The sequence below is a fragment of the Vicugna pacos genome, chromosome 2, assembly GCF_048564905.1.
Source record: "Vicugna pacos chromosome 2, VicPac4, whole genome shotgun sequence".
Classification (NCBI taxonomy): Eukaryota; Metazoa; Chordata; class Mammalia; order Artiodactyla; family Camelidae; genus Vicugna; species Vicugna pacos.
Window position 1 is genome coordinate 10,478,756 of NC_132988.1, and position 23,718 is coordinate 10,502,473.

Sequence of the window (23,718 nt, forward strand, 5' to 3'; positions counted from 1 at the left end):
TTGGTTTCCTTTCTTTTTGGTTTTTGTGTATCTATTTTAGTTTTTTAATATGTGGTTTCCATGAGGTTCATAGACACTGACCCATAATTATATCTTTTTGCTTTAAACTAGTAGTCATTTAAGTTTAAATACATTCTAAAAGATCAACATTTTTACTCCCCTCCCCCACTTTTCATGTTTTTGATGTCATATTTTACATCTTCATGCTTATTCCTTTGCTGTTTATTGTAGTTATAGTTACATTGGTAATTTTTTTGTCTTTTAATCTATGTACTGGCTTATTTAAGTGACCTTCAATCTTTATTATATACTTGCCTTTCCGATAGGAATTTTTCTTTTCTGGAAGATTCTTACTGCTTTTCCATCTAGAGGAGACCCTTCAACATTTCTTGTAAACATAGGTTTAATATTGGTGAATTTTTTAAGCTTTTGCTTGTCTGAGAAGTTCTTTATCTCCTTCTATTCTAAGTGATTACCATGCTGTGTAGAGTATCCTATGTTTTTCCCTTTCAGGACTTTGAATATATCATGCCATTCCCTTGTGGCCTGCAAAATTTCTACAGAGAAATCAACTGATGACCAGAAAATAACTGGTGTTCTCTTGTAAATGACTCTTTATCCTTCTCTTCCTGCCTTTAGAGTTCTCTCTTTATCTTTAACTTTTGTCATTTTAATTATTATACTTGTTGGTGTGAGTCTGTTTGGGTTCATCTTGTTTAGGACCCTCTGTGCTTCCTGTACTTGGACATCTGTTTCCTTCTTTACGTTTGGGAAGTTTTCAGCCATAATTTCCTCAAATACATTTTTAATACCCTTATCTCTCTCTTCTTCTGGAATATCTACAATGCAAATATTGTCACATTTGATACTGTCCCAGAGATCTCATATATTGCACTAATTTTTTTTTTTCGTTTGTCTTTCTCTCTGCTGTTCTGATTGGGTGATTTCCATTATTCTACCTTCCATATCACTTATGTATCCTTTTGTGCCATTTATTCTAGGGTGCTTCTAGAGTGCTTTCTATCTCAGATATTAAATTAGCTATTTTTGATTGGATCTTCTTTATACTTTCTAGTTTCTTGTTAAAATTATTTGTGTTTAGATCAATTCTCTTCTAGATTCAGTTAACATTTTTACTACTAATGTTTAAAATTCTTTCTCTGTTAAATTATTTATTTATGTTTCATTTATTTTTTCAGGAGTTTTCTCTTGCTCTTTCAATTGGGAGTAGTTCCTTTGCCTTTTCATTTTACTTAACTTTCTCTGTCACTATAAATTTAGGTGAAATAGTTACCTATTGTGGTCTTGAAAGGGTGTCCTTATGTGGATGTGTCCCTATGTCAACAGTATTTGCCCAATGCCTGTTGTGGGAGGACTGGATTTGATGTGGATGTGAGTCATATCTTTACTCAGAGTGTGCTGGCTACTTATTGGGAGGTTTGATTGGAGATTGGGGAGCTAGAGTCTGTGCAGGTGGTGAGGCAGGACTTCCTTGCTCAGTAGCCATCACCCCCTTGTCAAGAGAGAAGTCTGCTCTCAAGTTGTAGCATGGAAGTTCTGAGGGTCAGGCTCGAGTTGGCTCTGTTCCCTTTAAGAGTGTGTATCCCTTCTCTCCTCACAGGGGCATTTTCTCCAAAGGAGGGGAGTGCTGAAGCAAGTGGAGCTCATGTGCTTACAGGTGTCCAATGCTCCACTTGTGTAGTTATCTGTGGTTCTGCTCAGATGCAGCCCAAGTTTTTTTTCCCCCTATCATGGCTGCTCTAGGTCTAGTGCTGTGGAGTGGGTGGGGCTGGAGCATTTGCTCCACTTAGGCTGGGGTGCACAGCAAAGCAGTTTTGGGGTTTCTGGCAGCCATCTGGGCTGCTTCTGGGGTGCTGCTTGAGTAAGCACCAACAATGGCCATCACCCCACCTGTGCTCTGTCCCAGGACCGGGTCACTCCTGCATTCCTAGGTCAGGTCTTTTCCCAGGTATTGGTGGTCCAAGGTCCAGTGCCAAGCTGCGGCATGGATGAGGCTGGGTGTTCACTTGACTTGGGCTGGGGAGCATGGTGCAGCAGCAGACGCTAGGGCAGACGTCTACTGCAGCACCTGTGCACTCCTCATCAGTGGAGATGGACTTCTCCAGCCTTTCTGTCTGTCCCAGCAGTTCTCCAAGCAGCCAAGGGGGCTTGCCTCCTACATGGAGGACCTCAGGACTAGGAGGTCCCGTCTGTTGCTTGTCCTACTCCCTAGGGCAAGTGTTTGTCCGTGTGATCTCCCTTTTCCTCTGATTCCCCTCCCAGGGGCATAGGTGCCAACCCAGTATATTTCTTCTCATCCTACCCGATTACATGTGTACCTTTCCTACAGCCTTGGTTGTATAGGAGCCCTTCTGCCAGTTTCCGGTTAGTTTTCCATGAGAACTGCTCCACACATAGATGTATTTTTGATGTGTTTGTGAGAGATGGTAAGAGGAGCTCCATGTCCTCTTCCTCTGCTATCGTTATCTCCCTCCCTTTTTGACTTCTAAGTGTATGAAAGAGGGAATACAAGCGTACACTTTCATAAAGATTTTGGAAATTACACAATGGGAATTCACTACTGTGGATTCTGCTGTAACTGAAATATGAATGACCAAATATAATAGTCTTAAGCAGATAGATTATTTGAGACATTTAAGGTATATTAGAAAATATTACTTTCCATACTCAATCTTATTCTCCTTTGGTAAATGCAAACTTTAGAAGGAGGTTGGGTTCAGTTTTCTTAAATAGGAAATGCAAGAATGTTAGCATTTAAAATAGACATTATTCTTTTGACCATGTGTAACTAGGTTTTGAGACTATTTACTTTTGCTTTTTTACCTATTCAAATTTCTTATACTAGAGTATGCCTCTTAAAAATGAAACTAACATACTAAGTGATTATAGTTATTCTGTTATAGAATAAATATTTTATATAAAATTGAATTGGTTTACTAGTAATCCAGTATCTACCACATGCAACAGAAATGGAAATTCGTCAGTTTCTTTTTCCCAAGGTCTCAGTCTATGGGTTGGTAGTTTTAGATTCTTCTTGGCAACTCTGGGCGGCTTATCTAGTGGGTTTTCCCTACACCTACATCCCTGAGGGCTCCAGACCACCACTTAACTTCTCAGGCTGTGGCTGTTGCATTTACATTAAAAAAATTGGTCAAGAAAATATCATGAGTTTTCCAAGGGAATTAACTGCTGCCAAATGTATTTCTCCATTGCCAGATGTGTAACAGCAGCCCCAGTTCCTCTGATAATCAGGGTCAATTATCCTTTTAGGATGGATTCCTTATCTTGCCTGCTAGTCCCTTGGCACAAAGAGACCAGGCAGCAGTCATAGTTTAAAATTCAATGGTTTTTTTTTTAAACTTTTTTTTATTGACTTAATAATCATTTTACAATGTTGTGTCAAATTCCAGTGTAGAGCACAATTTTTCAGTTATACATGAACATATATATATTCATTGTCGCATTTTTTTCTCTGTGAGCTACCATGAGATCTTGTGTATATTTCCCTGTGCTATACAATATAATTTGTTTATCTATTCTACAATTTTGAAATCCCATCTATCCCTTCCCACCCTCTGCCCCCTTGGCAACCTCAAGTTTGTATTCTATATCTGTGAGTCTGTTTCTGTTTTGTATTTATGCTTTGTTTTTTTGTTTTTGTTTTTGTTTTTTTAGATTCCACATATGAGCAATCTCATATGGTCTTTTTCTTTCTCTTTCTGGCTTACTTCACTTAGAATGACATTCTCCAGGAGCATCCATGTTGCTGCAAATGGTGTTATGTTGTCGGTTTTTATGTCTGAGTAGTATTCCATTGTATAAATATACCACATCTTCTTTATCCAGTCATCTGTTGATGGACATTTAGGCTGTCTCCATGTCTTGGCTATTGTAAATGGTGCTGCTATGAACATTGGGGTGCAGGTGTCATTTTGAAGTAGGGTTCCTTCTGGATATATGCCCAGGTGTGGAATTCCTGGGTCATACGGTAAGTCTATTCCTAGTCTTTTGAGGAATCTCCATACAGTTTTCCATAGTGGCTGCACCAAACTGCATTCCCACCAGCAGTGTAGGAGGGTTCCCCTTTCTCCACAGCCTCTCCAGCATTTGTCATCTGTGGATTTTTGAATGATGGCCATTTCAATGGGATTCTTGCCTTGTCTTCAGGTGGAAGACTCGTCAGTAAGGTTACAAGAAATTGGAGGATTTAATGATCAGTTTTCCAATTTATATCTATTAGCTAAGACTTATGTCAGTTCTAAATATTTAAATTTAAATAATGATTTTCTGGTATTTATAAGGATTTTATTTATCTAATATGTCTTTATTTTATCATCTATTTCCTTCTAATTTATTATCTAAAACAAATCTTGAAACATTACTAGCAGATTATTCAATAAATATTAACACTACTGTAACTAGATAATAAGCAGTCTTTTTTTTTCCCTTCCAGTATGCAAACTATGATTCACGTTATTTTTCTTTAGCAGTAGTGCTACCTCTTTTGTGGGTCACTTCTATTTGTCAATGAAGTATATCATCCCCATATGCCAATGCAGGCCATTCTTGTTTCTCCAGATCCAAAGGAAAAGAGTCACCTGTCCCTTCATTTGCAGTGTGAGATCCTTATGTGGTTCAGATGGGTCACCAGCATTATCTCAAATTGAAATTCTTAGATGGACAGTGTTTCTAACTCAGAATCTTTTATCTCTAAAAACTGATCTAAAAAGTTGGTGCCAATCAACTGCCAAATCAAGTAAAGGGAGATAGTATAATGTGACGGGCAGTAAGAGATGCTAAGTTTTTTAAAAAGCAAATTCTGTCAGCAGGTTAGTAGTATGAATCTATATCCTAGAATTTTCTAAGGCTCAACTGGGATAATGTTGATGAGGATACTTTATTAACATTAAGCATCATACATTTAATATCAACATAAGTTGCTGACGCTTTATGGAATTTTTACAGTGTTGAAAATAATACTGACTAAGGACATTTCAAAGATCTTTCAATTTTTTACTTGTTTTGGTGTGAAAGTTCTCTCTAATTATCCTTCCAGTTGTTGAAGGTCTCTGAGACTATGAAGAGGAGAAATAGAACTCAGTATGTGGGGTCAAGTTTTCAGGATGTCAGTGAGTTTTTAAATTTTGTAATGGTTATTTCACTGAGCATGTGTTGACTTGAGAACTGTGCAGTGGCATGTATTAACCAAGAGAAAATAATCTAATCTTTGACTTGTGCTTTGGAGGAAGCCTTTTACAAAGGTGAATAGCCAGAAAAGTTGGAATGCAGCATTTTCTCTCTTAATCTATCATAACAGTAGACTCAATACAAATGGAAAAAAGTGAGGAAAAATAAAAGATTCTTCTGTTTTTGTGAAAAGGTGACCAGACAGTGGATAAAACATAGCTAGAATATAGAAAATAGCAAATTCTCATGAACGGTCTTACTTCCAGGAAGGCATTAAGAATTACTTCAAGGACTAATGCTAATATTTAGAATATAAGCCAATTTAATCTAAATTTTTAAATTAATTTAGAAAGAATTATCAAGGTGACGCCTACAATGGCCACAAATGTAGACAATTACAAGCCTAAGGGAAGGAAAAATAGGTGTTGGCTTATTGTTACAAGATGCAGAATATGAGGAATATAAATAAACCAGATCTTGATAGTGGTAGATATATTCATTATTTGAACAGTATAACAATAGCAGTTTTTAAAATCTTATGAACTACAATAATGCATTTTTTAAATCTTATAACGGAAATTATTAGGCCATACAGAAAATAAGTTTAGATATTAATTTTTACATTTCTGTATCAATGTACTTTTAGTCAGTGTTTTCTCTTTTGAGTTAAAGAGTTCAAAATGAGTATTTGTGTTGCAAGTGACTTTTTTTTGTGTGACATTTTAAAAATGTCCCGAAAAACCCTATCCATGGGCACTGTGGGCTATAAACACAGATTGATATGGTACTTTGATGGACTGACTTCCAAAGAAAGATACAACTATTTGAAAATTGAGTATTTTCTCAAATCCAAAATGTAAAATAGCATTAAAATAGAGAAAAACTGCTGCTCCTGTTGTGTTCAGAATCTATCGATCAATTTACATTCATCTTGAAACTCATTAATATCATGAAAAGTGACTTTATCATCAAATGTCTCCATATTCTGGAATAATAATGCTTGCATGGTGTATATGTATATGCACATATTTATTTGCTTTGCATTCAAGATTGAACATTTGATTTTTGTACTGAGATTACATTTTGTTTCCCGACTCAAGAAATAATCAAAGAAGCCCATGTTTAATACTAACAGCGGTTCTTTGTTCTTTGAAGGGACCTCTAAATTTGGAATATGTTAGGGCAGTTTTTTTTTTAAATAACGATCCAAACAGTTAGGTTTTTATATTGTGCCACACCTTCTCCTTCCAAAAAAAAAAACTTGTCCTTGGTGTATTAAAGGCATCTTGTTTTAATGTGGCAGATGAGAGTCATGTTACCTATGAGCACCTTTCAATCTAGCTTATCAGGGAAGGATGAATAAACCTTTTTATTTAACTCATATTTTGTGCTTCATTCTATGCATGCTTTTTGCAGATTGGATGACTTTGTTCAATTTATGTGAGATCTACAGGAGAAGTGAAAATGGAAATATGTATACATATGTATAACTGAATCACTATGCTGTACACCAGAACCTAACACAACATTGTAAATTAACTATACTTCAGTTTTAAAAAAGATAAAAGAAAAAAAAACGAAAAAGCAGATCTTGAGAAAAATCCTATAAAATATTTTAAATAAAACTTTGCATATGATGCTTTTATATGAACAACCACTAAAATAATTGGGCTACCAATATTTTCTTGTGGTTAGAAACTTCAGAGAGAAATGTACTACATGAAAAAACTCTTATTATTTTTTTCAAAGATCATTTCTGAGAGTGTATATAAAAATATATTTTTATTTTTGTATCGTATCAAGAGCTTTTAAAATGTTAGATAATTGTTTCCCAAACTTGGAACTTAACTTTCATGCTTGTCATTTTGGGGGGGGAAATTTATTCTGTGCATATGAAATGCCACGAGAATATTATTTTCTCTTTTAAGTAATATAACATTATCTCCAAAATGTATATATTAGAACTTTTGCCAAATCTTACTTTTCCTTGGGAACTTGCTTAGCAGTTGTCAATAATGTAAAAATAGTAGACTTTCAAGCCTCCTACTGTTGCCCTTGTCTGAGGGGATTTTCACTTTTATTGTAGCCTAGAGCAGCCGATGCAGCTTCGTCAGGCTTTCACATGACATCATTCTTCCTCTGTCAATAACAACATAAGGTTTAAACTGTATTTGGAAAATGTATAATATAAGCAAGTCCTCTTGACTATTGGGGAATCTTTAAACGATCTCTCCAAATCCCATAAATCTCAAGATAACCGATCTGTTAGTTCAGTCATGCATTTCTTGAGCATATTAGAGTAGTGCTCAGAAAAGAAAAAAGGGGATTCAATTCCCATGTCTACACTTAATAATATTTACTATTGAAATAAAAAAGAAAGGCAGCTGCCTCTTAATTTTTTTAAAGCATATAACAGTAATTCACTCTAGATTGAAAGGGTTTGAAATATTCTTTGCAATGGTTGAATAATTAGGGTCTTCAGGCAGATTTGTGAAGTATGTGGCATGCCTAGCCTCATTCATGTTATAAACAACTATACCTCGATCCATTTATTCATTCACATTTTTTGTGCCTCAAAATGTATACTGAGGACCTCCTTTATGTCGGGCACTCTGGCAGTGAGTGTTTAAAGATGAGCAACACATGCTTCCTGTATTTTCAAAATTAGGTTGAGGAATCAGACAATTGAAAACATGTTACGAAATCCTGTGTTTGGCAGATGAGCCACCTGATGGAGTTAGTTGGGGAGAGGGGGTTTCTGGAAGGATGTTCTGTAAGTAACGCCTGAGGAGACTCCACCGTCTTGTCTAGTACAGCGTATTCCCAAGTAGTGATCAGCTCTCAAGAAAATGTATTTATTTTCTTGAGGATATTAAGTTTGCAAATGTTTTCTTCGGAGTGCACTGAAAGGCTTTGCTTTTGGCAAAAGTAGTGGTTCTTTATTTTGTGTGATCCCTTTGACAATCCACTATGGACCTCTTCCCTGAAAAACATGTGGTGACTGTTTATAAACCCATACATACTTTTTGTGTACAACTTTTAGAAAATCACAGACATGAAGCTTCTTTAAAGCTGGTCCATGGACCCTAGCTTCAGAACTGAAGGACTAAAGATTACTGGGGAATCAGAAATGGGGTGGAAGAGACATCATTTAAAGTCAGAACGTAGCGAATCGTATTTTAACCATGGATTCTTTTACAGAATATGTTTGTTCTGTCTACTACAGAAAAGTACTCTGCCATTTTTTGGTCTCTGATTAATCTTTTTTTTTTTTTGTAGTACAGTGAATGCAAATAGCCTCCAGGCAAAAAACAAAACTTGTGGTTTTCCATGTAATTTGAAAATTGTTCTTTTTGACATTTTATTTTGGCCTATCGGTTAGCTCCAAACCCATTTTTGGACCATAGGAATCTGAGCAGAATTCCAAACAGACAGTAAATATTCTAATTGCAGTGAGCATTTCCCTAGTATTGTCATGTATAACCAGTTTCTTATACTGCTGTCAGTTCTGATATCACTAAACTCATATTGCTGCATTGAATGAGGCTAATGACTGGTAATTCATACTTCTAAAACTATTTCTCTGTAATTTTTGTGTTTTTGGTATAAAATAAATTTTAAAATACCATATAGAAAGAAAAACAAAAAGCTCCAAAGCGGATTTGAGAATTATAAATATCTTGGAGCCTATATTAAAAACATATGTTTGATTGGAATGCAAATTCTAAATCCATATTAATATAAATTGTCATGATCCAGCTTGCTACGCCAATGCGTAAGTAAAGCTTTTCGCATACAGGAATGAGATACTTTAACTTAAGTAGGAGATGAGTTAAGGAAACCTTCAAATGTGTTCAAAAAACAAAAAACAAAAAAAGAAAAGAAAAGAAATTGCACATTTTAAACTATGTGATAGGTTGAAAATTCTAAGATGTCCATTTTTGTTGCTAATAGTATCAATATTTAAAGATACACAAAGCCTGCAGTATATGAAGTCTGCACATAAATGAATTGGCTTAGTCACTCACTATCGCTTCTTCTTAAAGAAATATTTGTTTTCTCCTGAAACAATTCATTGTATATTCAGAACCACAAAGCTACGACTGAAGCTATTAGCTCAGGAAAAAAATATAACAGTTAGGGGAGGGTATAGCTCATGGGTAGAGTACCTGCCTAGCATATGCGAGGTCCTGGGTTCAATCCCCACTACCTCCATTAAAGTAAATAAATAAATAAATCGAATTACCTCCTCCCCACCAAAATAATAATAATAATAATAATAATAATAATAATAATAATAATAATAATAATAATAATAAAGATAAAAAGCAGGCTTGTGTGCTCCAGAGCAGTTTTGTCTCCTGTTGAGAATTATCTGGTCAGGAGTAATGTTTTCCTTCTGTGAAATGTTTTATCAACTTGGACTGCTGACCTTTGTTTGAAGTAACCCATCAAGACATCAACAGTATTCCACGTAAAAAGTCACTACAAGAAAATAAAAATCTAAAACACATTTGAGTTTTATCTTACTACTGCTTTTATTATATAAATGTAGTACTGAAAACTGCATTCTATTTGGTTGAGTGCTAAGCTTTCAAATCAACTAGCTGATTCAGAGAAGAGTAAAATTTATTCTTGCAGAAAAGAAGTAATGCTAATAAAGATAATGACAATGCTAATTATTTGTAGTATTGAGAGCTTGTTAAAAATGGCGATCTGAGGCATCTCCCCAGGCCTAGTAAATCAGAACCTGCATTTTAACCAGGTTCACTATGATTCCTGGGCAAATAAATGTTAGAGAAGCACTTATCCATTGCCCCTAGTTGTCCCCCAGCACTAGGGGAGGAAGAGCCAGAGTGAGAGTCACTGAGTTACTATATAATGATTTGCATGGTAAATACACACGATGGAAGAGTTAAATAACTAGTAAACTTTGATTTTTGCTTAGCGTAGTGAAAAATCTTGAATAAAGTAAGACAGTGCAAAATTTGTTTTTATAAGAACTAACAAGCCTTTTAAATAATTGCAAAATATTTTATTTAGGTAGGCCATCTATTTCTTAGGGCGTCTGGCTTTCGGGAGGGTGGAGGTGGAGCAGTTTCTGCTGCGTGCGTACGATGTTGGTTAGAATCTGGATTCGATTTAAGACATCAAGACCACCTTCTTAGCCAGCACTGTAAGCTGCTCTGTGGACCCATCGCACTTGGTCTCTGTGATAGTGAAAGATGGTGAGCATCCCTCTCCTTCTGCAGACCGCCCTTTCACTGAGGGTGGAGCAGAAGGGAGGGATGATGCGAGAATTCTAATGACTATTTTTTCATATGAAAAACTAATAACTCACCTTAAGCTAATTCCTATTTTTTTCCTTTCTAGGTTTACTCATAAATAAACTCCTTATATCAGTTTTGTATACGTGAACTAAACGAAGTATACAATTTTATTTGATAAACCTTTGCTCAAATCCTAAAGCATTGGATAGCTTTCAAGACTGGAGTTTAAATTTTTTAAATTAACTAACTTTATTAGTTTTTTTATAGCTAAAATTCATACATATTAAGATTTGGATTTAGTAAAAGACAGTGATTTGAAAAGCATGGATTTTTGTCATTTTCTACCTTTCTAATATAAGTTCCTCCTTGCCTTTTTGGTTTTGCAGAAGAAAAATTAAAAAAAGAAAATTTGTAACCTGTATCAAGAAACAAATATCCCAGAATTTCCAAAGCATTTGACAATGTTCTTCTATTTCATGATTAATTTATTCTCTTAAGTTTGTTATGTTTCCTAGAGTTATTATATTTTGACTTCTGGCAGTACAAAGGGATTGATTAATCTACTTTTAGACTCAAATAAACAAGGAGGCCATTTTTTTGTTATGCAAATGTATATTACTGACCTTAGTAGAGAATTCACATACTGGCTTTAAATAAATTCACAGTGGTTCATAGAGCTTTACTTTAAGTAGCATAAATTTTCTGGTTATAAAAGATAGCATCAGAGTGTTTCCAGGATGAGGGTAATGGTTTTGAAGCTCCTGAAAATAAGGACAATGTCTTATTTGTCATCAAAGATCAAAGTCCAGCATCTAGTCATTGCCTAAAAAAATGTTGACTTAAATATTACTTTTGCTAGTTATTTATACATTTTATAGAGAGTCCAAGTCAATGTGGTCTTTAGAGAAAGTGTATTATAACTGTATAAAAATGTAATGAATGAGTTGCTGTAACAGTACAATAGTCTTTTGTCTTAATTGCACCTCACTTTATTAAGTTATAATAGCACATGGTTTAGAGGTTAATTCTACCTCTCTTTCCCGACCTGCTGCTGATCACGGGCATCCACTGTGAATTCAAGCATTCCTATCAGATTTTGACTTATTTGCAAATCAGCCATGATTGCTGAATTCTCTTTCCTTAGGATCCTCCACAAATCAGAGACCATTCCACTCAAAGAAATGACTTTCTCCTCCTGCCCTCAAACATCAAAGTGAAAAACGTAGGTCACATCCTTTCACAGGTGGCTCATATTACATTGTAACAGGTCCAGTATATTCGGTTACCCTTACTTTCTGAAATACATCTATATCTGTAAGGACCACACTTCCATATTTTTGCAATACTTTTCTTATTAGCTTGTTTGCCTTGATTTTCGTTCTTAAATAATTTACATTTTAATTAAACTTTTCTCTTTTAGCTGTGTTTTGGGGTGACATTGCCTTAGATGATGAAGACTTAAATATCTTTCAAATTGATAGGACAATTGACCTTACACAGAACCCCTTTGGAAAATTTGGACACACCACAGGTATGGTTTACTATTTGATTCAGTTTGCATTCATCTACTCTTCAAATGTTAAAATACTCTTTGGATCATTTTTAATATTTGCTGGTCAACTCTGATTCCCTTGATATGGATGAGCCTATTTAGAAATTTAGGTTTTGTTCATAGTTTCAATATTATTAATTGATGTATGTAACAATGTATTTACCTCATACCAGGCTTGGTTTAAGTACTTTGCAAGCATTAACTCTTTGTATCCTCATAATGACCCCATGAGGGTAGCTGCTCATATTATTGTGATTTACAAGGGAGGAGATTTACAAGGTTTTATAGTTTTCTCATTGTCACGTAGCCAGGAAATGGCTGAGTGAGGACCAAAATTCAGTTCTTAGAAATGTCAAGTTTCATCCTCTTGAGCATTATATTCAGTTGCCTTCTATTTGGATACTGAGTTACAAAACATAAATTATTCTTAGAGTGATTACACACAAGCTTATTTAGAGAAATTGATCTAGCTTTATAATTTTTGTGAAAACCTGGAAGATAATTTCAGTTTAACTGTTTGAACATGTTTGAATTATGCCTATATGAGATTTGTAATATATTTAAAAAATTATTTGGGTTCTCCTTTTTAAATAGTTTAATTAAAATTTAAAAAAATGATTCATATTATTTTGATGCAACTTTTTACTCTGTATTTTATTTGAGGAACATCGCAAGGTTAAAAATGTAAAACTTCATTTTGTTGTTATAGCTGAAACATTGATTCAGTGTCATGCTTTTTGATTTTATTGACTCTCTCCTCATGCTCAATGCTATTTTTATTTTCTTCTTGTATTCTGTGGAAAATAATATATATCGTCCCTTTGTGGTATCTAGCAGACAAGGACATTTTAGACTTAAGACTTTTTATTATGAATTAACATCTCTTTGCCCAATTTACTTTTTCACAACTTTTTATTATAAGTTTCAAAAGTGTGGAAAAGTTAATAGAATAATACAAGCAATACCCATACACCTCTAAGAGTCAACGATTGTTATGTTTACTGTATTAGCTTTGTGTGTGTGTGTGTGCGCGCATACATGCAGAAGGGTGTATAAAATATTTTGAGGTTAATTGCAGACAACATAGCTTTTCAATGTTAAGTAGGTTAGCATGCACTTTTTAAGGATAAAGACATTATTGTCTATAATTGAAATACAATTATTACATGTATGAAATTTATTTAAGATAATAAAACTTAAGGAAGTGATTTAAAATAATACATTACTTAAAAATAATATGCGTTAGCCTTAGTTATAGTGAAAAGTACGAGCCATGAAAGGCTTTTCTAAAACTGAGACCAAATATAGGAGGAAAGCTGCTTTGCAGTGTCATCACAGACAGCACATTCCCGTAGGATGTGTTTATCAACGGACTCTTCAAGCACACTTAACACTGACACAGAGACAATGGATTTGGGACAACAAAGTAATGATACAACTCAGCAAAAGCTTAGACTTAGCATGCTCCATTTTCAGTCTTTATTAAAACTGGTTAGATTCAAGCTTTATTCAAGACTTTTCTTTAACTCATTTTCCTCTCTTTGTATTAGGGGCTTTTATTTTCTGTGATTTAGAACATTTTAGTACTATATAATTTTGTCATTTCATTTATAGTTAAACTCTGAAAGTGTAATATTTGGAAGAAAATACCATTATTTTAGATAAATAGCATAAAATAAGATTACACTATCAATCATTAAAAAACATATATTCTATATATATATATATATATATATGAATGAATATTATGTATTTCAAAGTATTTTGCACTATTCAGTTGGATTTCAAACATTGTAGAAGTAGTCAATTAGCTTTTTCCTGCTCTATCTTTTCCCTTCCTTGGTATTTTGTGTTGAACTGACTATATTTTTTATTTCAAAATGTGTTGTCTTTCCCATAAATATTTATTTGGCTTGTATATTTTCATTTTGGAATTTTTAGGATATGTGAGAAATAATCATCTATGAATTTTCTTTTTTTCTATTTCAGTGAACTACCTACACAAAATTTTATTTCAATAGCTATAAAAATTATTCAAAATTACTAAACTATTAAAAACATTATTGTCTTTGATAATCTTGAAATGTTTTCTCTGGTCTATAATTACTCTTATCCTTATAATCACCATAATATTAACTAAGACATTTCTTTTTTCCTCAGGATTAGCCTCATTCTATAGTTATTTATATGTGTTTCAGGCCTAATTTGCAATATAATTTTTACACAATGGTCATTTCAAATACATTTTTACCATCCTTCAAAAATGTTTCTTGTAACTACTTAGGAATGAATACATTTAAGTATTATCTCATCTTTCTAAAATGTTCAATGAAAAAATTTCAAAAATTTTTCTCAAGGGGCACAGCAAAAATGTGACTGTGTAATGCACATAATTAAGCAGATTATCAGTTAGGGAACAAGCACTCTGACTTATTTGCCTTATAAGGACTTAATTGATTTTTCCTGTGAGGCTTATATGGTAATAATTTTTATTATTGTTTTTCATTAGCTTCAATCTAGGTAATTGAAGTTTCAGTATTAAAGGCAGAAAGGCTATTGGAAGGAAATAGCTCAAAGTGTAGGAGCAATTCGTCATTTCTGTGAATTTCTGGTCCTCTTCCATTGTGTCCACACGCTCATGAACCACTTGTTCTGACATCGTTAGTGATCATATTAGTTATCTGCTCAATGATACCTCTTTATTATTTGCCAATCAATCAAAAATTCAAGGGGAATGCAAAACAGGAGATAAAACTTGAGGCATTTTATTAAAGCCCTGGAATGAGAATTAAAAAGAGTTGGATTTTTGTCAAATGATCTACTTACTTTCTAATTATGACCTTGTTCTTAAAATTACAAGAAGACACATTTTCTTATCCCCACTCTTTCCTCTACTTTTTGAGCTATAAAATTCTTTACATCTTTTTAAATAATTTTTGCAAATTGCATAGCGTAACAATGTATTTTGCAGCCAGACATCCTTTGGAATCTCACCTTTTTCTAATTAGATATTGTTGGTTTTTATAAATCACAGAAACTAATTTTCAAAATTTATTTGAATATATTATAAAACATCACATGCTTTTAGAAATCTAAGCCTTGGAGCAAAACTTGCACTATACACTTGCTCTTTTTTCCCCAGTTTCATTGAGGAGTAATTGACATACAGCATGCTCTTCTAACGTTTTTATTCCCATTTGCTGATTTGGTATCTGAAAACTTTTAGTTCACACTGGGGAAGTAGCTGGAATGCACTCCACAGGGCAGAACAACTTGCTGTCATCCTATACAATACTATGCGATGTCAAGGTCACAGTGAAGAAAAATGTTTGAAATTGTCAATAGATGACTCAATTGCCACGATGCCCAAATAAAGTCATTTAGATTGCTCTCTGGGTCTCTCCCACCCCTTAGTTTTAGTTGCTAAAACTTGTTATTGTAGAATTTTTAACCCTTTTCCAAGACTTAAGGATATTCATGACTCTAACCCTGTAAGACCACATACAAAGAGATACCCAAAGAAGAATCAATGTCGCCTACTCCTATTGCTTATTTAAAAGAACTTTAATTTACAGCGAGTTTAACTTAACCATTTCCTTTATTCTTTAAGGTGGATTTGGAGACCATGGTATGTCAAAGAAACGAGGGGCCCTCTATCAACTTATAGAGAGGATAAGAAGAATTGGCGCTGGTATATCAATGTTTAAAGTTGCAGACGCTTGACTTGATGTACAGTGAATATTACAGCAGTTCAGTTTGCCATTAAGATGCACAGTATGGAAAGGATATATTCTGAGAGTCCTTTATTCGTTTTTATTTTGTTAGTTGATTTTCGATGTAAGTTTTCTAGAACATAATTTGAAACATTTGAAATATTTCAACCTATTTTCAGCGTCTCCTTTTTAAAAAGTTATATTAGTTGTTTATTTGATTGTTGATATTTATTTCCAGTACATTGGCTTCACACTACAGTGATTTTATCAAGCATGGAGCTACATAAATTTAAATCAAATGAAAAAATATCATGGCTGTTTGTTCTGAAATAAAATCCACTTAAATTGGTAAACTGATTAATTAGATTAAACATACTTGAAAATATTTTTGATCCTTCCAAAGATATGTATGTAGGAAACATTCAGAGGAATTGCCTTCTAGCTTCATGATTAGTTTAAAGTATTGTATTTATTAATCACTAATAATTTTAGAGGGTTTTTTTTAAAAGTCTTCTTTTCAAAGTTCATATCCTAATATCCCTTAAATTGACTGATTATTAATAAAATACTTAAAAGTGCCTACTTTCAAGAATTAATTTTCCAAAGCAAAGATGCTTTACTCCAGGATATTAAAAAGATAGACATGTTAGGGACACACACACAGGGGGCACACATTCAATATTTGTTTTCTGAAGTGTATGCAAGCTGTAAGATATTGATATCAGCAGTCATATATAAATAAGAAAAACAAAATCACGCACATTTAGGAAAAATAGACCAGTAAGAAAAAATGTTACAAAAGGCTACCAAGAAAAGTTAGTAAATACAGACGCGACATTGCTGCAGAATAGACTGCATTTTGTGTTGTTGGCCTGTTCACTTTCTGTGCTGATCTCTAAACCATGCTGTTGTCTGGATGTGAGTCCCAGGGAAACTGGAATGGAGGTAGCCCGCTGTCTCAGAATCTGAGACCATGTCTATCTTATCCTTACTTCATTTACTGCATCTACAGTATGATATTCACAATTTTAGGCTATATTATGGAATATCAATTGTGATTTAAAGGATTAGGGATTTAGCAGGAGTAAGAGTTTTGAACATCGTAAGACTTTTAAAAAATGTCTATTTTATTCTGATGGTGAATTTCTTAGCGATCAAACAAAGCAGAATACATAATACATGATACAAAGCAGAATACAAAATACGTGAAAGACTTGACTTCTACCCACTGTAGGCTGTTGTATGAAAATTCATCAAAATTTGCTCACAGAGCTTTAAGAATAGTATTTTGACATGAATTATTTAAATATTTTAAGGCTTTTTTAAAGTATGTAATATAATTAAAGTTTTTCTTTCATGCATTTTGACTGCAGGCATATTTATATAAATATGTAAATAAGACATTTTAACTTGTCCTTTAAGAGGTAAATGATTCTCTGTCCGAGGACTTCTGTTTCACAGAATGTTTTAAATGTCACTGCAGGCTTGGAGCAAAACAACACAGTTAAGGGAAAAGTACCTCTAAAATTCTCAGGGCAAAATGAGAAAAACCGAGTTCCCAGAGCTGCTACGTCAAGAACTGAACGAGTATGGCCTGGAGGTGTTATTCCTTACGTTATAGGAGGCAACTTCACTGGTAAGACATTCCCAGAGGGTCGACCTTGATTAAGAAATAATTATCATATAGGTTATGTGTATATTTTCATAGAATATTCATATATATAACATACTATTAAATCAAACTTGAGAAATACTCCATTTCCCTTAGTTGTCAGGAAGTCTTAAATTTAAAAATATATTTAGTCTTGAGTTCTAAGAATCTAAAGAGCTGCTCTGGGCTTTAAATTGAGTTTCAAATGTGCCCATCAAATCTGGAAGCTGATTTCTTTTCAGCTCACAGGAAGAATGTATTTCTCATTCTTGGAGCCCTGTACACACGTACCTGTATGGACAGTAAGCTGGAACCTTCCGATCATGAAGGCAGCGTCCTCTCTCCACCAGGGCTCCCTGCGGGGTTCGGGGCGGGTGTTCCTTGGATGAGGACAGTGATGGCATCTGACCTGTGCAGACACACTCGGGACAGAGCAGCTGCGTGCAGATTCCTCTCTGGGGAAGGCACTGTTTTATTAATGTCACACCTTTTTCCAGGCAGCCAGCGAGCCATGTTCAAGCAGGCCATGAGGCACTGGGAAAAGCACACATGTGTGACTTTCATTGAAAGAGCCGATGAGGAGAGCTACATTGTTTTCACTTACAGGCCTTGCGGGTGAGTAGAACCAGGGAATGACTTACGTAGGAGGGAGAAAGACCCATAGGTAAGATTCGTGTTTTAATATTTGCTTAGTATTTTGCCCATGAGAAGGCATCGATTTTATGTAAGAGAATATTATATTTTAAATAAATGTATTCTTTGATCACAGACCTCTGTGCATCTGCTCCAAGTGTGTTCCTTCACCACCTCAGCTGCCTTTCCTTCTGTTCTAGCTACGTGGTGGCGTTGCCAACCTCCCACTCACCTGAATTGGAAAGCTCAGTATTCTATTTTAGTGATTCTGTTGTGCACCCTCTAAAATTTACACAAAGAGTTTCTGTGGATATTCACTATGTCTTTTGGTTTCCATTTTCGTTCCATGTCAGTCCCCTGGTCCATTCATGTCTTTGTCACTTTACACCTGGTGCATTCCAACTGCTCTCCAGTCTTGCCTCACCAATTCACTGCCACCAGAATTATCTTAAAAAAATACTCATCGGAGAAAAAAATGCCACGCTTTTTGAGATTCCTCACTGTTTCCTCTTACAGTGGTGTTTTCTAGATTTGCTTCTTACAGGATGGTAACAGTACTCTCTGCAAAACAACCATTCTGTAAGTTGTGAAAACTCTGTGTTAAATTTCAACAGGTTATTTCTATAAGCAGCGTGCTAAACCTTACTGGTATTCAGCCAATTGAAAGGAATACAGAATACAGTGTTCTCTAAACTTATTTAAAAAATGAAACACCCATCCCACCCTTTTAATAGTGAAGAATGTGTATCAATAACCCAGAACACATTTTGGGAAATGCTAGCCTGATAACAAAATCTACTTTCTTTGATGTAACATTTAAGGAATGCCATGAACTTACCACAGCTTCCGTCTCCACTTCTTCTGCTGCCACATCCTCCCACAAATCCCGTAATGTAGCCAAGTTGCAGTAACAGCAGTTCTCCAAACAATGATGGATACTTTAAAATATTTTTCATTGTGAAAATTTTCAAGCTTTTCCCTCTGTATTTCCAGTTAATTGAAACCTATATGTAAACATCTGGATATTTAAATTTAGCCTCCATTTTTGTTTATTTGTTTGCCAAGAACATATGGTGTGCTGTCTACTCTACCCTGCATCACATCAAGAGGTACGAGTGCCTGGACCTACCACTTTAGTGACACTGTGACTGATCAGTGGATTCAGGTGGTGACAGCCAGGTCCCTGCATTGTGCAAGTTCTCCTCATTGCAAAATCATGCTTTTCTAATGTTGTTCTTTTCTTGTATTCCTTCTACATGTATTAGCTGAAATTCTTCTATAAAGAGTAATTTTCCCTAATAAGCTACAGCTATTTGAATACCTTCTATTACAGTTCATTTAGGGAAGTAAAAATAACTGCTCAAGTCCTTTGGAGGAAATTGTTCTTGCCCTAGTGACACATATTTTGAGGGTGGGGGAAATAAGTATTTCACTAGGTATTGGGGAATTACAACATCTGGCTTTGTTTCTACCACATTTTCCCAGAACATTTAATTTAACCTAAAAAGTAATGGGTTTTGTGCTTCCTTCAGAGGCACATATATAAAATTGGAAGGATGCAGAGATTAGCATGGTCCCTGCATAAGGATTACACACAAATTCCATATTTTTTCTAGATTAGGAGTTTGGGATTTGCAGATACTAACTACTATATATAAAATAGATAATGAGGTCCTACTGTGTAGCACAGGGAACTATATTCAATACCTTATAATCGCTGATAATAAAAAAGAATATATATATGTATCACTGAATCACTATGCTATGTACCTGAAACTAACACAACACTGTAAATCAACCGTATTTCAACAAAAAAGTAATGGGTTTTAATTTTAACCCTAAGTGACATTAAGAAAAAATATAGATGATCATTTTTCTATATATTTTTGGATAGCGCCATAATTTTTTAGCTGTGACTTATTTAAGCAATGTTTCCTTCTGAATTACTCTAATTTTAGCTTGACAAGTTTTGATTACATTTGAAGTCCCTCCTAGTTCTTTATGTGTATTTAATATTTAAAAGGCCAAAGCTAGACTGTCCTTACCTCCTCTGGTTATCTAAAAGGAGTGGATATATCTCAGCTTACATATTTCTAAATATATAATGTATTCAGATCAATACATGTTTTCTCTTTCCCACTCTTCAATTCTATAAAACGAATGCATCCAAAGCCCCAATCGTTTATTATTTCATTGCTCAAATTCTGTTTGTAACAAACTCATATGCATACTCATTCTTTTATTAACTTGACTCTTTTCAGAGTTCTCCATTTTACTTGTTTTATCCCACTAAACTAATTTTCCCTATTTACTATCATATCTTCATGTTTGTTTTTGTGACATTTTAGTTACTCGAAAGTCTTTCCTTTCTCATCGGTGGAAATCTTTCCAATATTTTATTCTCATCCATTTCTGAGCTTCCCACAGTGGGACTTTGCCCTGCAACAGCTGTCATAACTCCATCTCCACTGTCGGTTCAAATGTCTGCCTTCATCACTGATGAGGGCAGGGAGCGTACCTCTGTGTCCCTCATGACACTCAGCACACTGCTTTATAAGTAGGTGATTAGGAAAGTATTGACAATTTACACATCAGCTAATGTACATTGTGTGTAATCCTAAGACAAAAGGAGGTAAGAATTTAATGGGGTTTTGAAGAACATGTACTTCATGAATTTAGAGATTTTAAAAAATGGCAAGCGCTCCAAGTTGTCCGACTCAGTGAGTAAGCTCAGTCAAAGTGATGATAGTGAGAGGAAGTGGTAGAAAGCAGTTGTCTTCCAGGTCAAAGAACTGATGAAGGTTGCCATCCATATCAATGGCACCATTTACCACGTCTCCATATGCAGGGGAGACGTACACTAGGGCTTGTTAAATGTGCTATGTGATATGCCACAGCTTGTATAAGACAAAGACCCAATACTAATTCCAACAGAGTGCAAAGTGTTTGGCTTAAAATATATCTTATTCTAGATGGCCCTCAGTATTTTGTGCAGTACCAACATTCAAAATCTTTAATAATTTAAATTAATTTTTATGAGACGTAAATACAGCATTATCATAGCAAAGTAATTGTTTCATGAAATTGTGGCCAATTATGGTAATTTCAAATAAATTTAGAAGCCACGAAATGATTGGAGTGATGAGCAGGCCAAAGATCAATTCCTATAAGAAGTATGATCCTTCTTATCATTGAAAAAAATAACACAGGGTAAATCTGAACTGAAAAATGAGCACCAAAACAAACCAAAATGCAACATGACTACTGTAGCAGTCACAAACGTACACATGAATGCCCAAAAAGCCTAATTTCAGGAATGCAACTACAGATTTAAGTATCTTTGGGCAAGTCCCAACTTCAATTTGTGCTCATATGACATTGTCCAGAGCAAGTCACATGACCAAACCTAGTAGGGAAGGGCAATATAATGATCTCCTAGAGAAAGGTGATGAGTATTTGTGAACATTGACACAGTTTACCACACAGTCATCGGAGAATACTGAGTACAGAAGTGACATCATCTAACTTTACGGTTTAGAAATTATCTCTGTGCTGAGAAAAGACTGCTGTGGGGAGGGCATCTTTATGCTTATAGGCAACTTTTTTTATAGGCTTTGATCCACCAATCCGAGGCCAAAGTAGGGAATAACAGGTTATGGATTACTCAGTTACTCTCTATGGCTTAGGGAGAAGTGAGGCTTCTCTAAAGATGATGAAAGTTTTTCTTGAGAAGGCAGATCAATCTTATAATGGCCAAGCTTTAAAAGCAACACTCAAATTAGAAACAAAAAATCAAAAGCCATATACAAGAGAACAGTATCAAACCTGGATGCCATTAGAAAGAAACCAAGATAATACCTAGACATGTTTAAACCATGTTTTTATAAATTGTGCATATCACCCTGTCATTCCAGACATAATTATATGTACATATATTTAGTTTTGTAGTCATTTGAGCACCTAGAATTCGTCTGTCCCTAGACCTGACGTATGTCAGAGCTCAAACCACCACATTTTTCTTTTTTCACAGGACCATTGTAACAGTCAGTGTGAGATGTGTTTTTGCTTTCCATTGTGAAACCCCGTCTTATTTATTGGAAATTGTTATGGGTAAAATGCTAATGAAGGATGTTTTAGATTAAATGAATTGACCATATTGCTTGACTAGCTCCTGGATTTTTATCTGCAAAGTACTTTCTTCTCTGAATATAACCATCAAGAATGACTCAGTGTGGGTTATTTAGCTGCCATACAATCAGATATTTTGGTTTCATGACTATTGCTTTATGGTAGCAACTATTTCCATTTAAATCTCTCCAAAATTTTGTGTTTTGCTACATCTAATACTTTACTATGTCAGCATGTAATCAATAACTATGAATGTATAAATTAAAATGTGCTATTAAAAAAATCTACCTGGGAGCAAAAGCACAGTTCCCTATTTTTCCCTGTCGTTTCCTCAGTTTTCTATTATTGATTTATTAAGCTTAATTAACCATCATAATAGATTCATAAATAATAAACCAAATTACTCTTTCAAATTGGCATGGGATAGGTTAAAATGCTTAGGCATTTAAAGCCTACGGAAATAACTGGAATGACAAATATTTGTATTTGTGAACAGTCAACAGGACTGCCAGATGTGCTTACTCTGAAAAACGAAGTTAGTGAAATTCATTTTAATCATTTGGGCAACTGATTTGGGGTAATTTTCGCATTAGAAAAGGTGTTTGGTGGCTGGCGCCATGATAATTCCCATCTATTCAAGACCAATTACTTACTGCCCTCTATTGCTGTCTGGAGGGGTGGCCCTTAGGTAGAAGCTATTTTAAGGTAAACCCTAATTATTGAAGTTTTAGGCCTAATTTTATTTATAATTGTGATTGTAATTACTATATTATTATACCATTTAAAGATTAGAGTGTCCCTATGTGTCCACCCTTGCGTGTGTGCACACTCTTGCACACTTACACACGTGCACACCCCACACAGACACAAAGTGAGTAAATGGAACTTCTGTGTTGTTCATAGAAGAACATCATTGAGTGAGTATAAATGTCAGTAAGTGGAGGGCAATTTGCAGGAAGACGCTCGGGATGTTTTGCATCCTGACAGTCCAAGAGATTCTTTCAGAAGGTGGAATGGACTGTCACACTGAATACCTGCCTGATGATCTGACACAGTCTCATAAGTCTCACAATCCTAGCAGTTGATTTTTCTTCGCCAGTCAACCATTAACCCTAGATAACTCAGCTTTGAAATGAATTTTCCTTGATTGACTTCTTTTAGAAGTTTTCTTCTTTAAGGAAATTCTTCCATGAGCAGGAAAATTAATAACAACATCTTTCACAAATTTAATTCTGTTTTTCTCAAAGAGGAGAAATAAACTTTAATTTATATTTAATACTGAAATAATGGATTATTGCCAGACAACCATATTGACAAAGTAGTTACCGAAATGATTTACATGGGTTGTGAGAATGAAAAAATGTATTAGAAATAAATGTGAGTTGATGTCTTGAGTTTAACCGTATGTATAATAGCCATTAACTATCATCAGTATCTTATTTTCTGATTTATACTCTGAATACTCCTAAAAATGACTTAAGGCACATCTTCTAATAAATGAATTAATACAAAACCACTTCAATTGATCATTTGGAGATTCTTATCATAGATAAATTTACCAGG

The 23,718-nt window shown here is 34.6% G+C and overlaps 1 protein-coding gene and 1 pseudogene across 1 annotated transcript in view; both read left to right on the top strand.

Annotated features, from left to right (window-relative positions):
• The window catches only part of TLL1 (tolloid like 1), a 179,646-nt gene that overhangs the window by 67,222 nt on the left and 88,706 nt on the right, over nucleotides 1–23,718 (top strand). The window contains exons 2-5 of the mRNA XM_031670143.2: nucleotides 11,899–12,009; nucleotides 15,641–15,721; nucleotides 17,227–17,379; nucleotides 17,892–18,009. Coding sequence (XP_031526003.1) covers nucleotides 11,899–12,009; nucleotides 15,641–15,721; nucleotides 17,227–17,379; nucleotides 17,892–18,009 — 463 coding nt within the window. The remainder of the gene's footprint in view (nucleotides 1–11,898; nucleotides 12,010–15,640; nucleotides 15,722–17,226; nucleotides 17,380–17,891; nucleotides 18,010–23,718) is intronic.
• LOC116276741 (U6 spliceosomal RNA) lies at nucleotides 19,548–19,638 on the top strand (annotated as a pseudogene).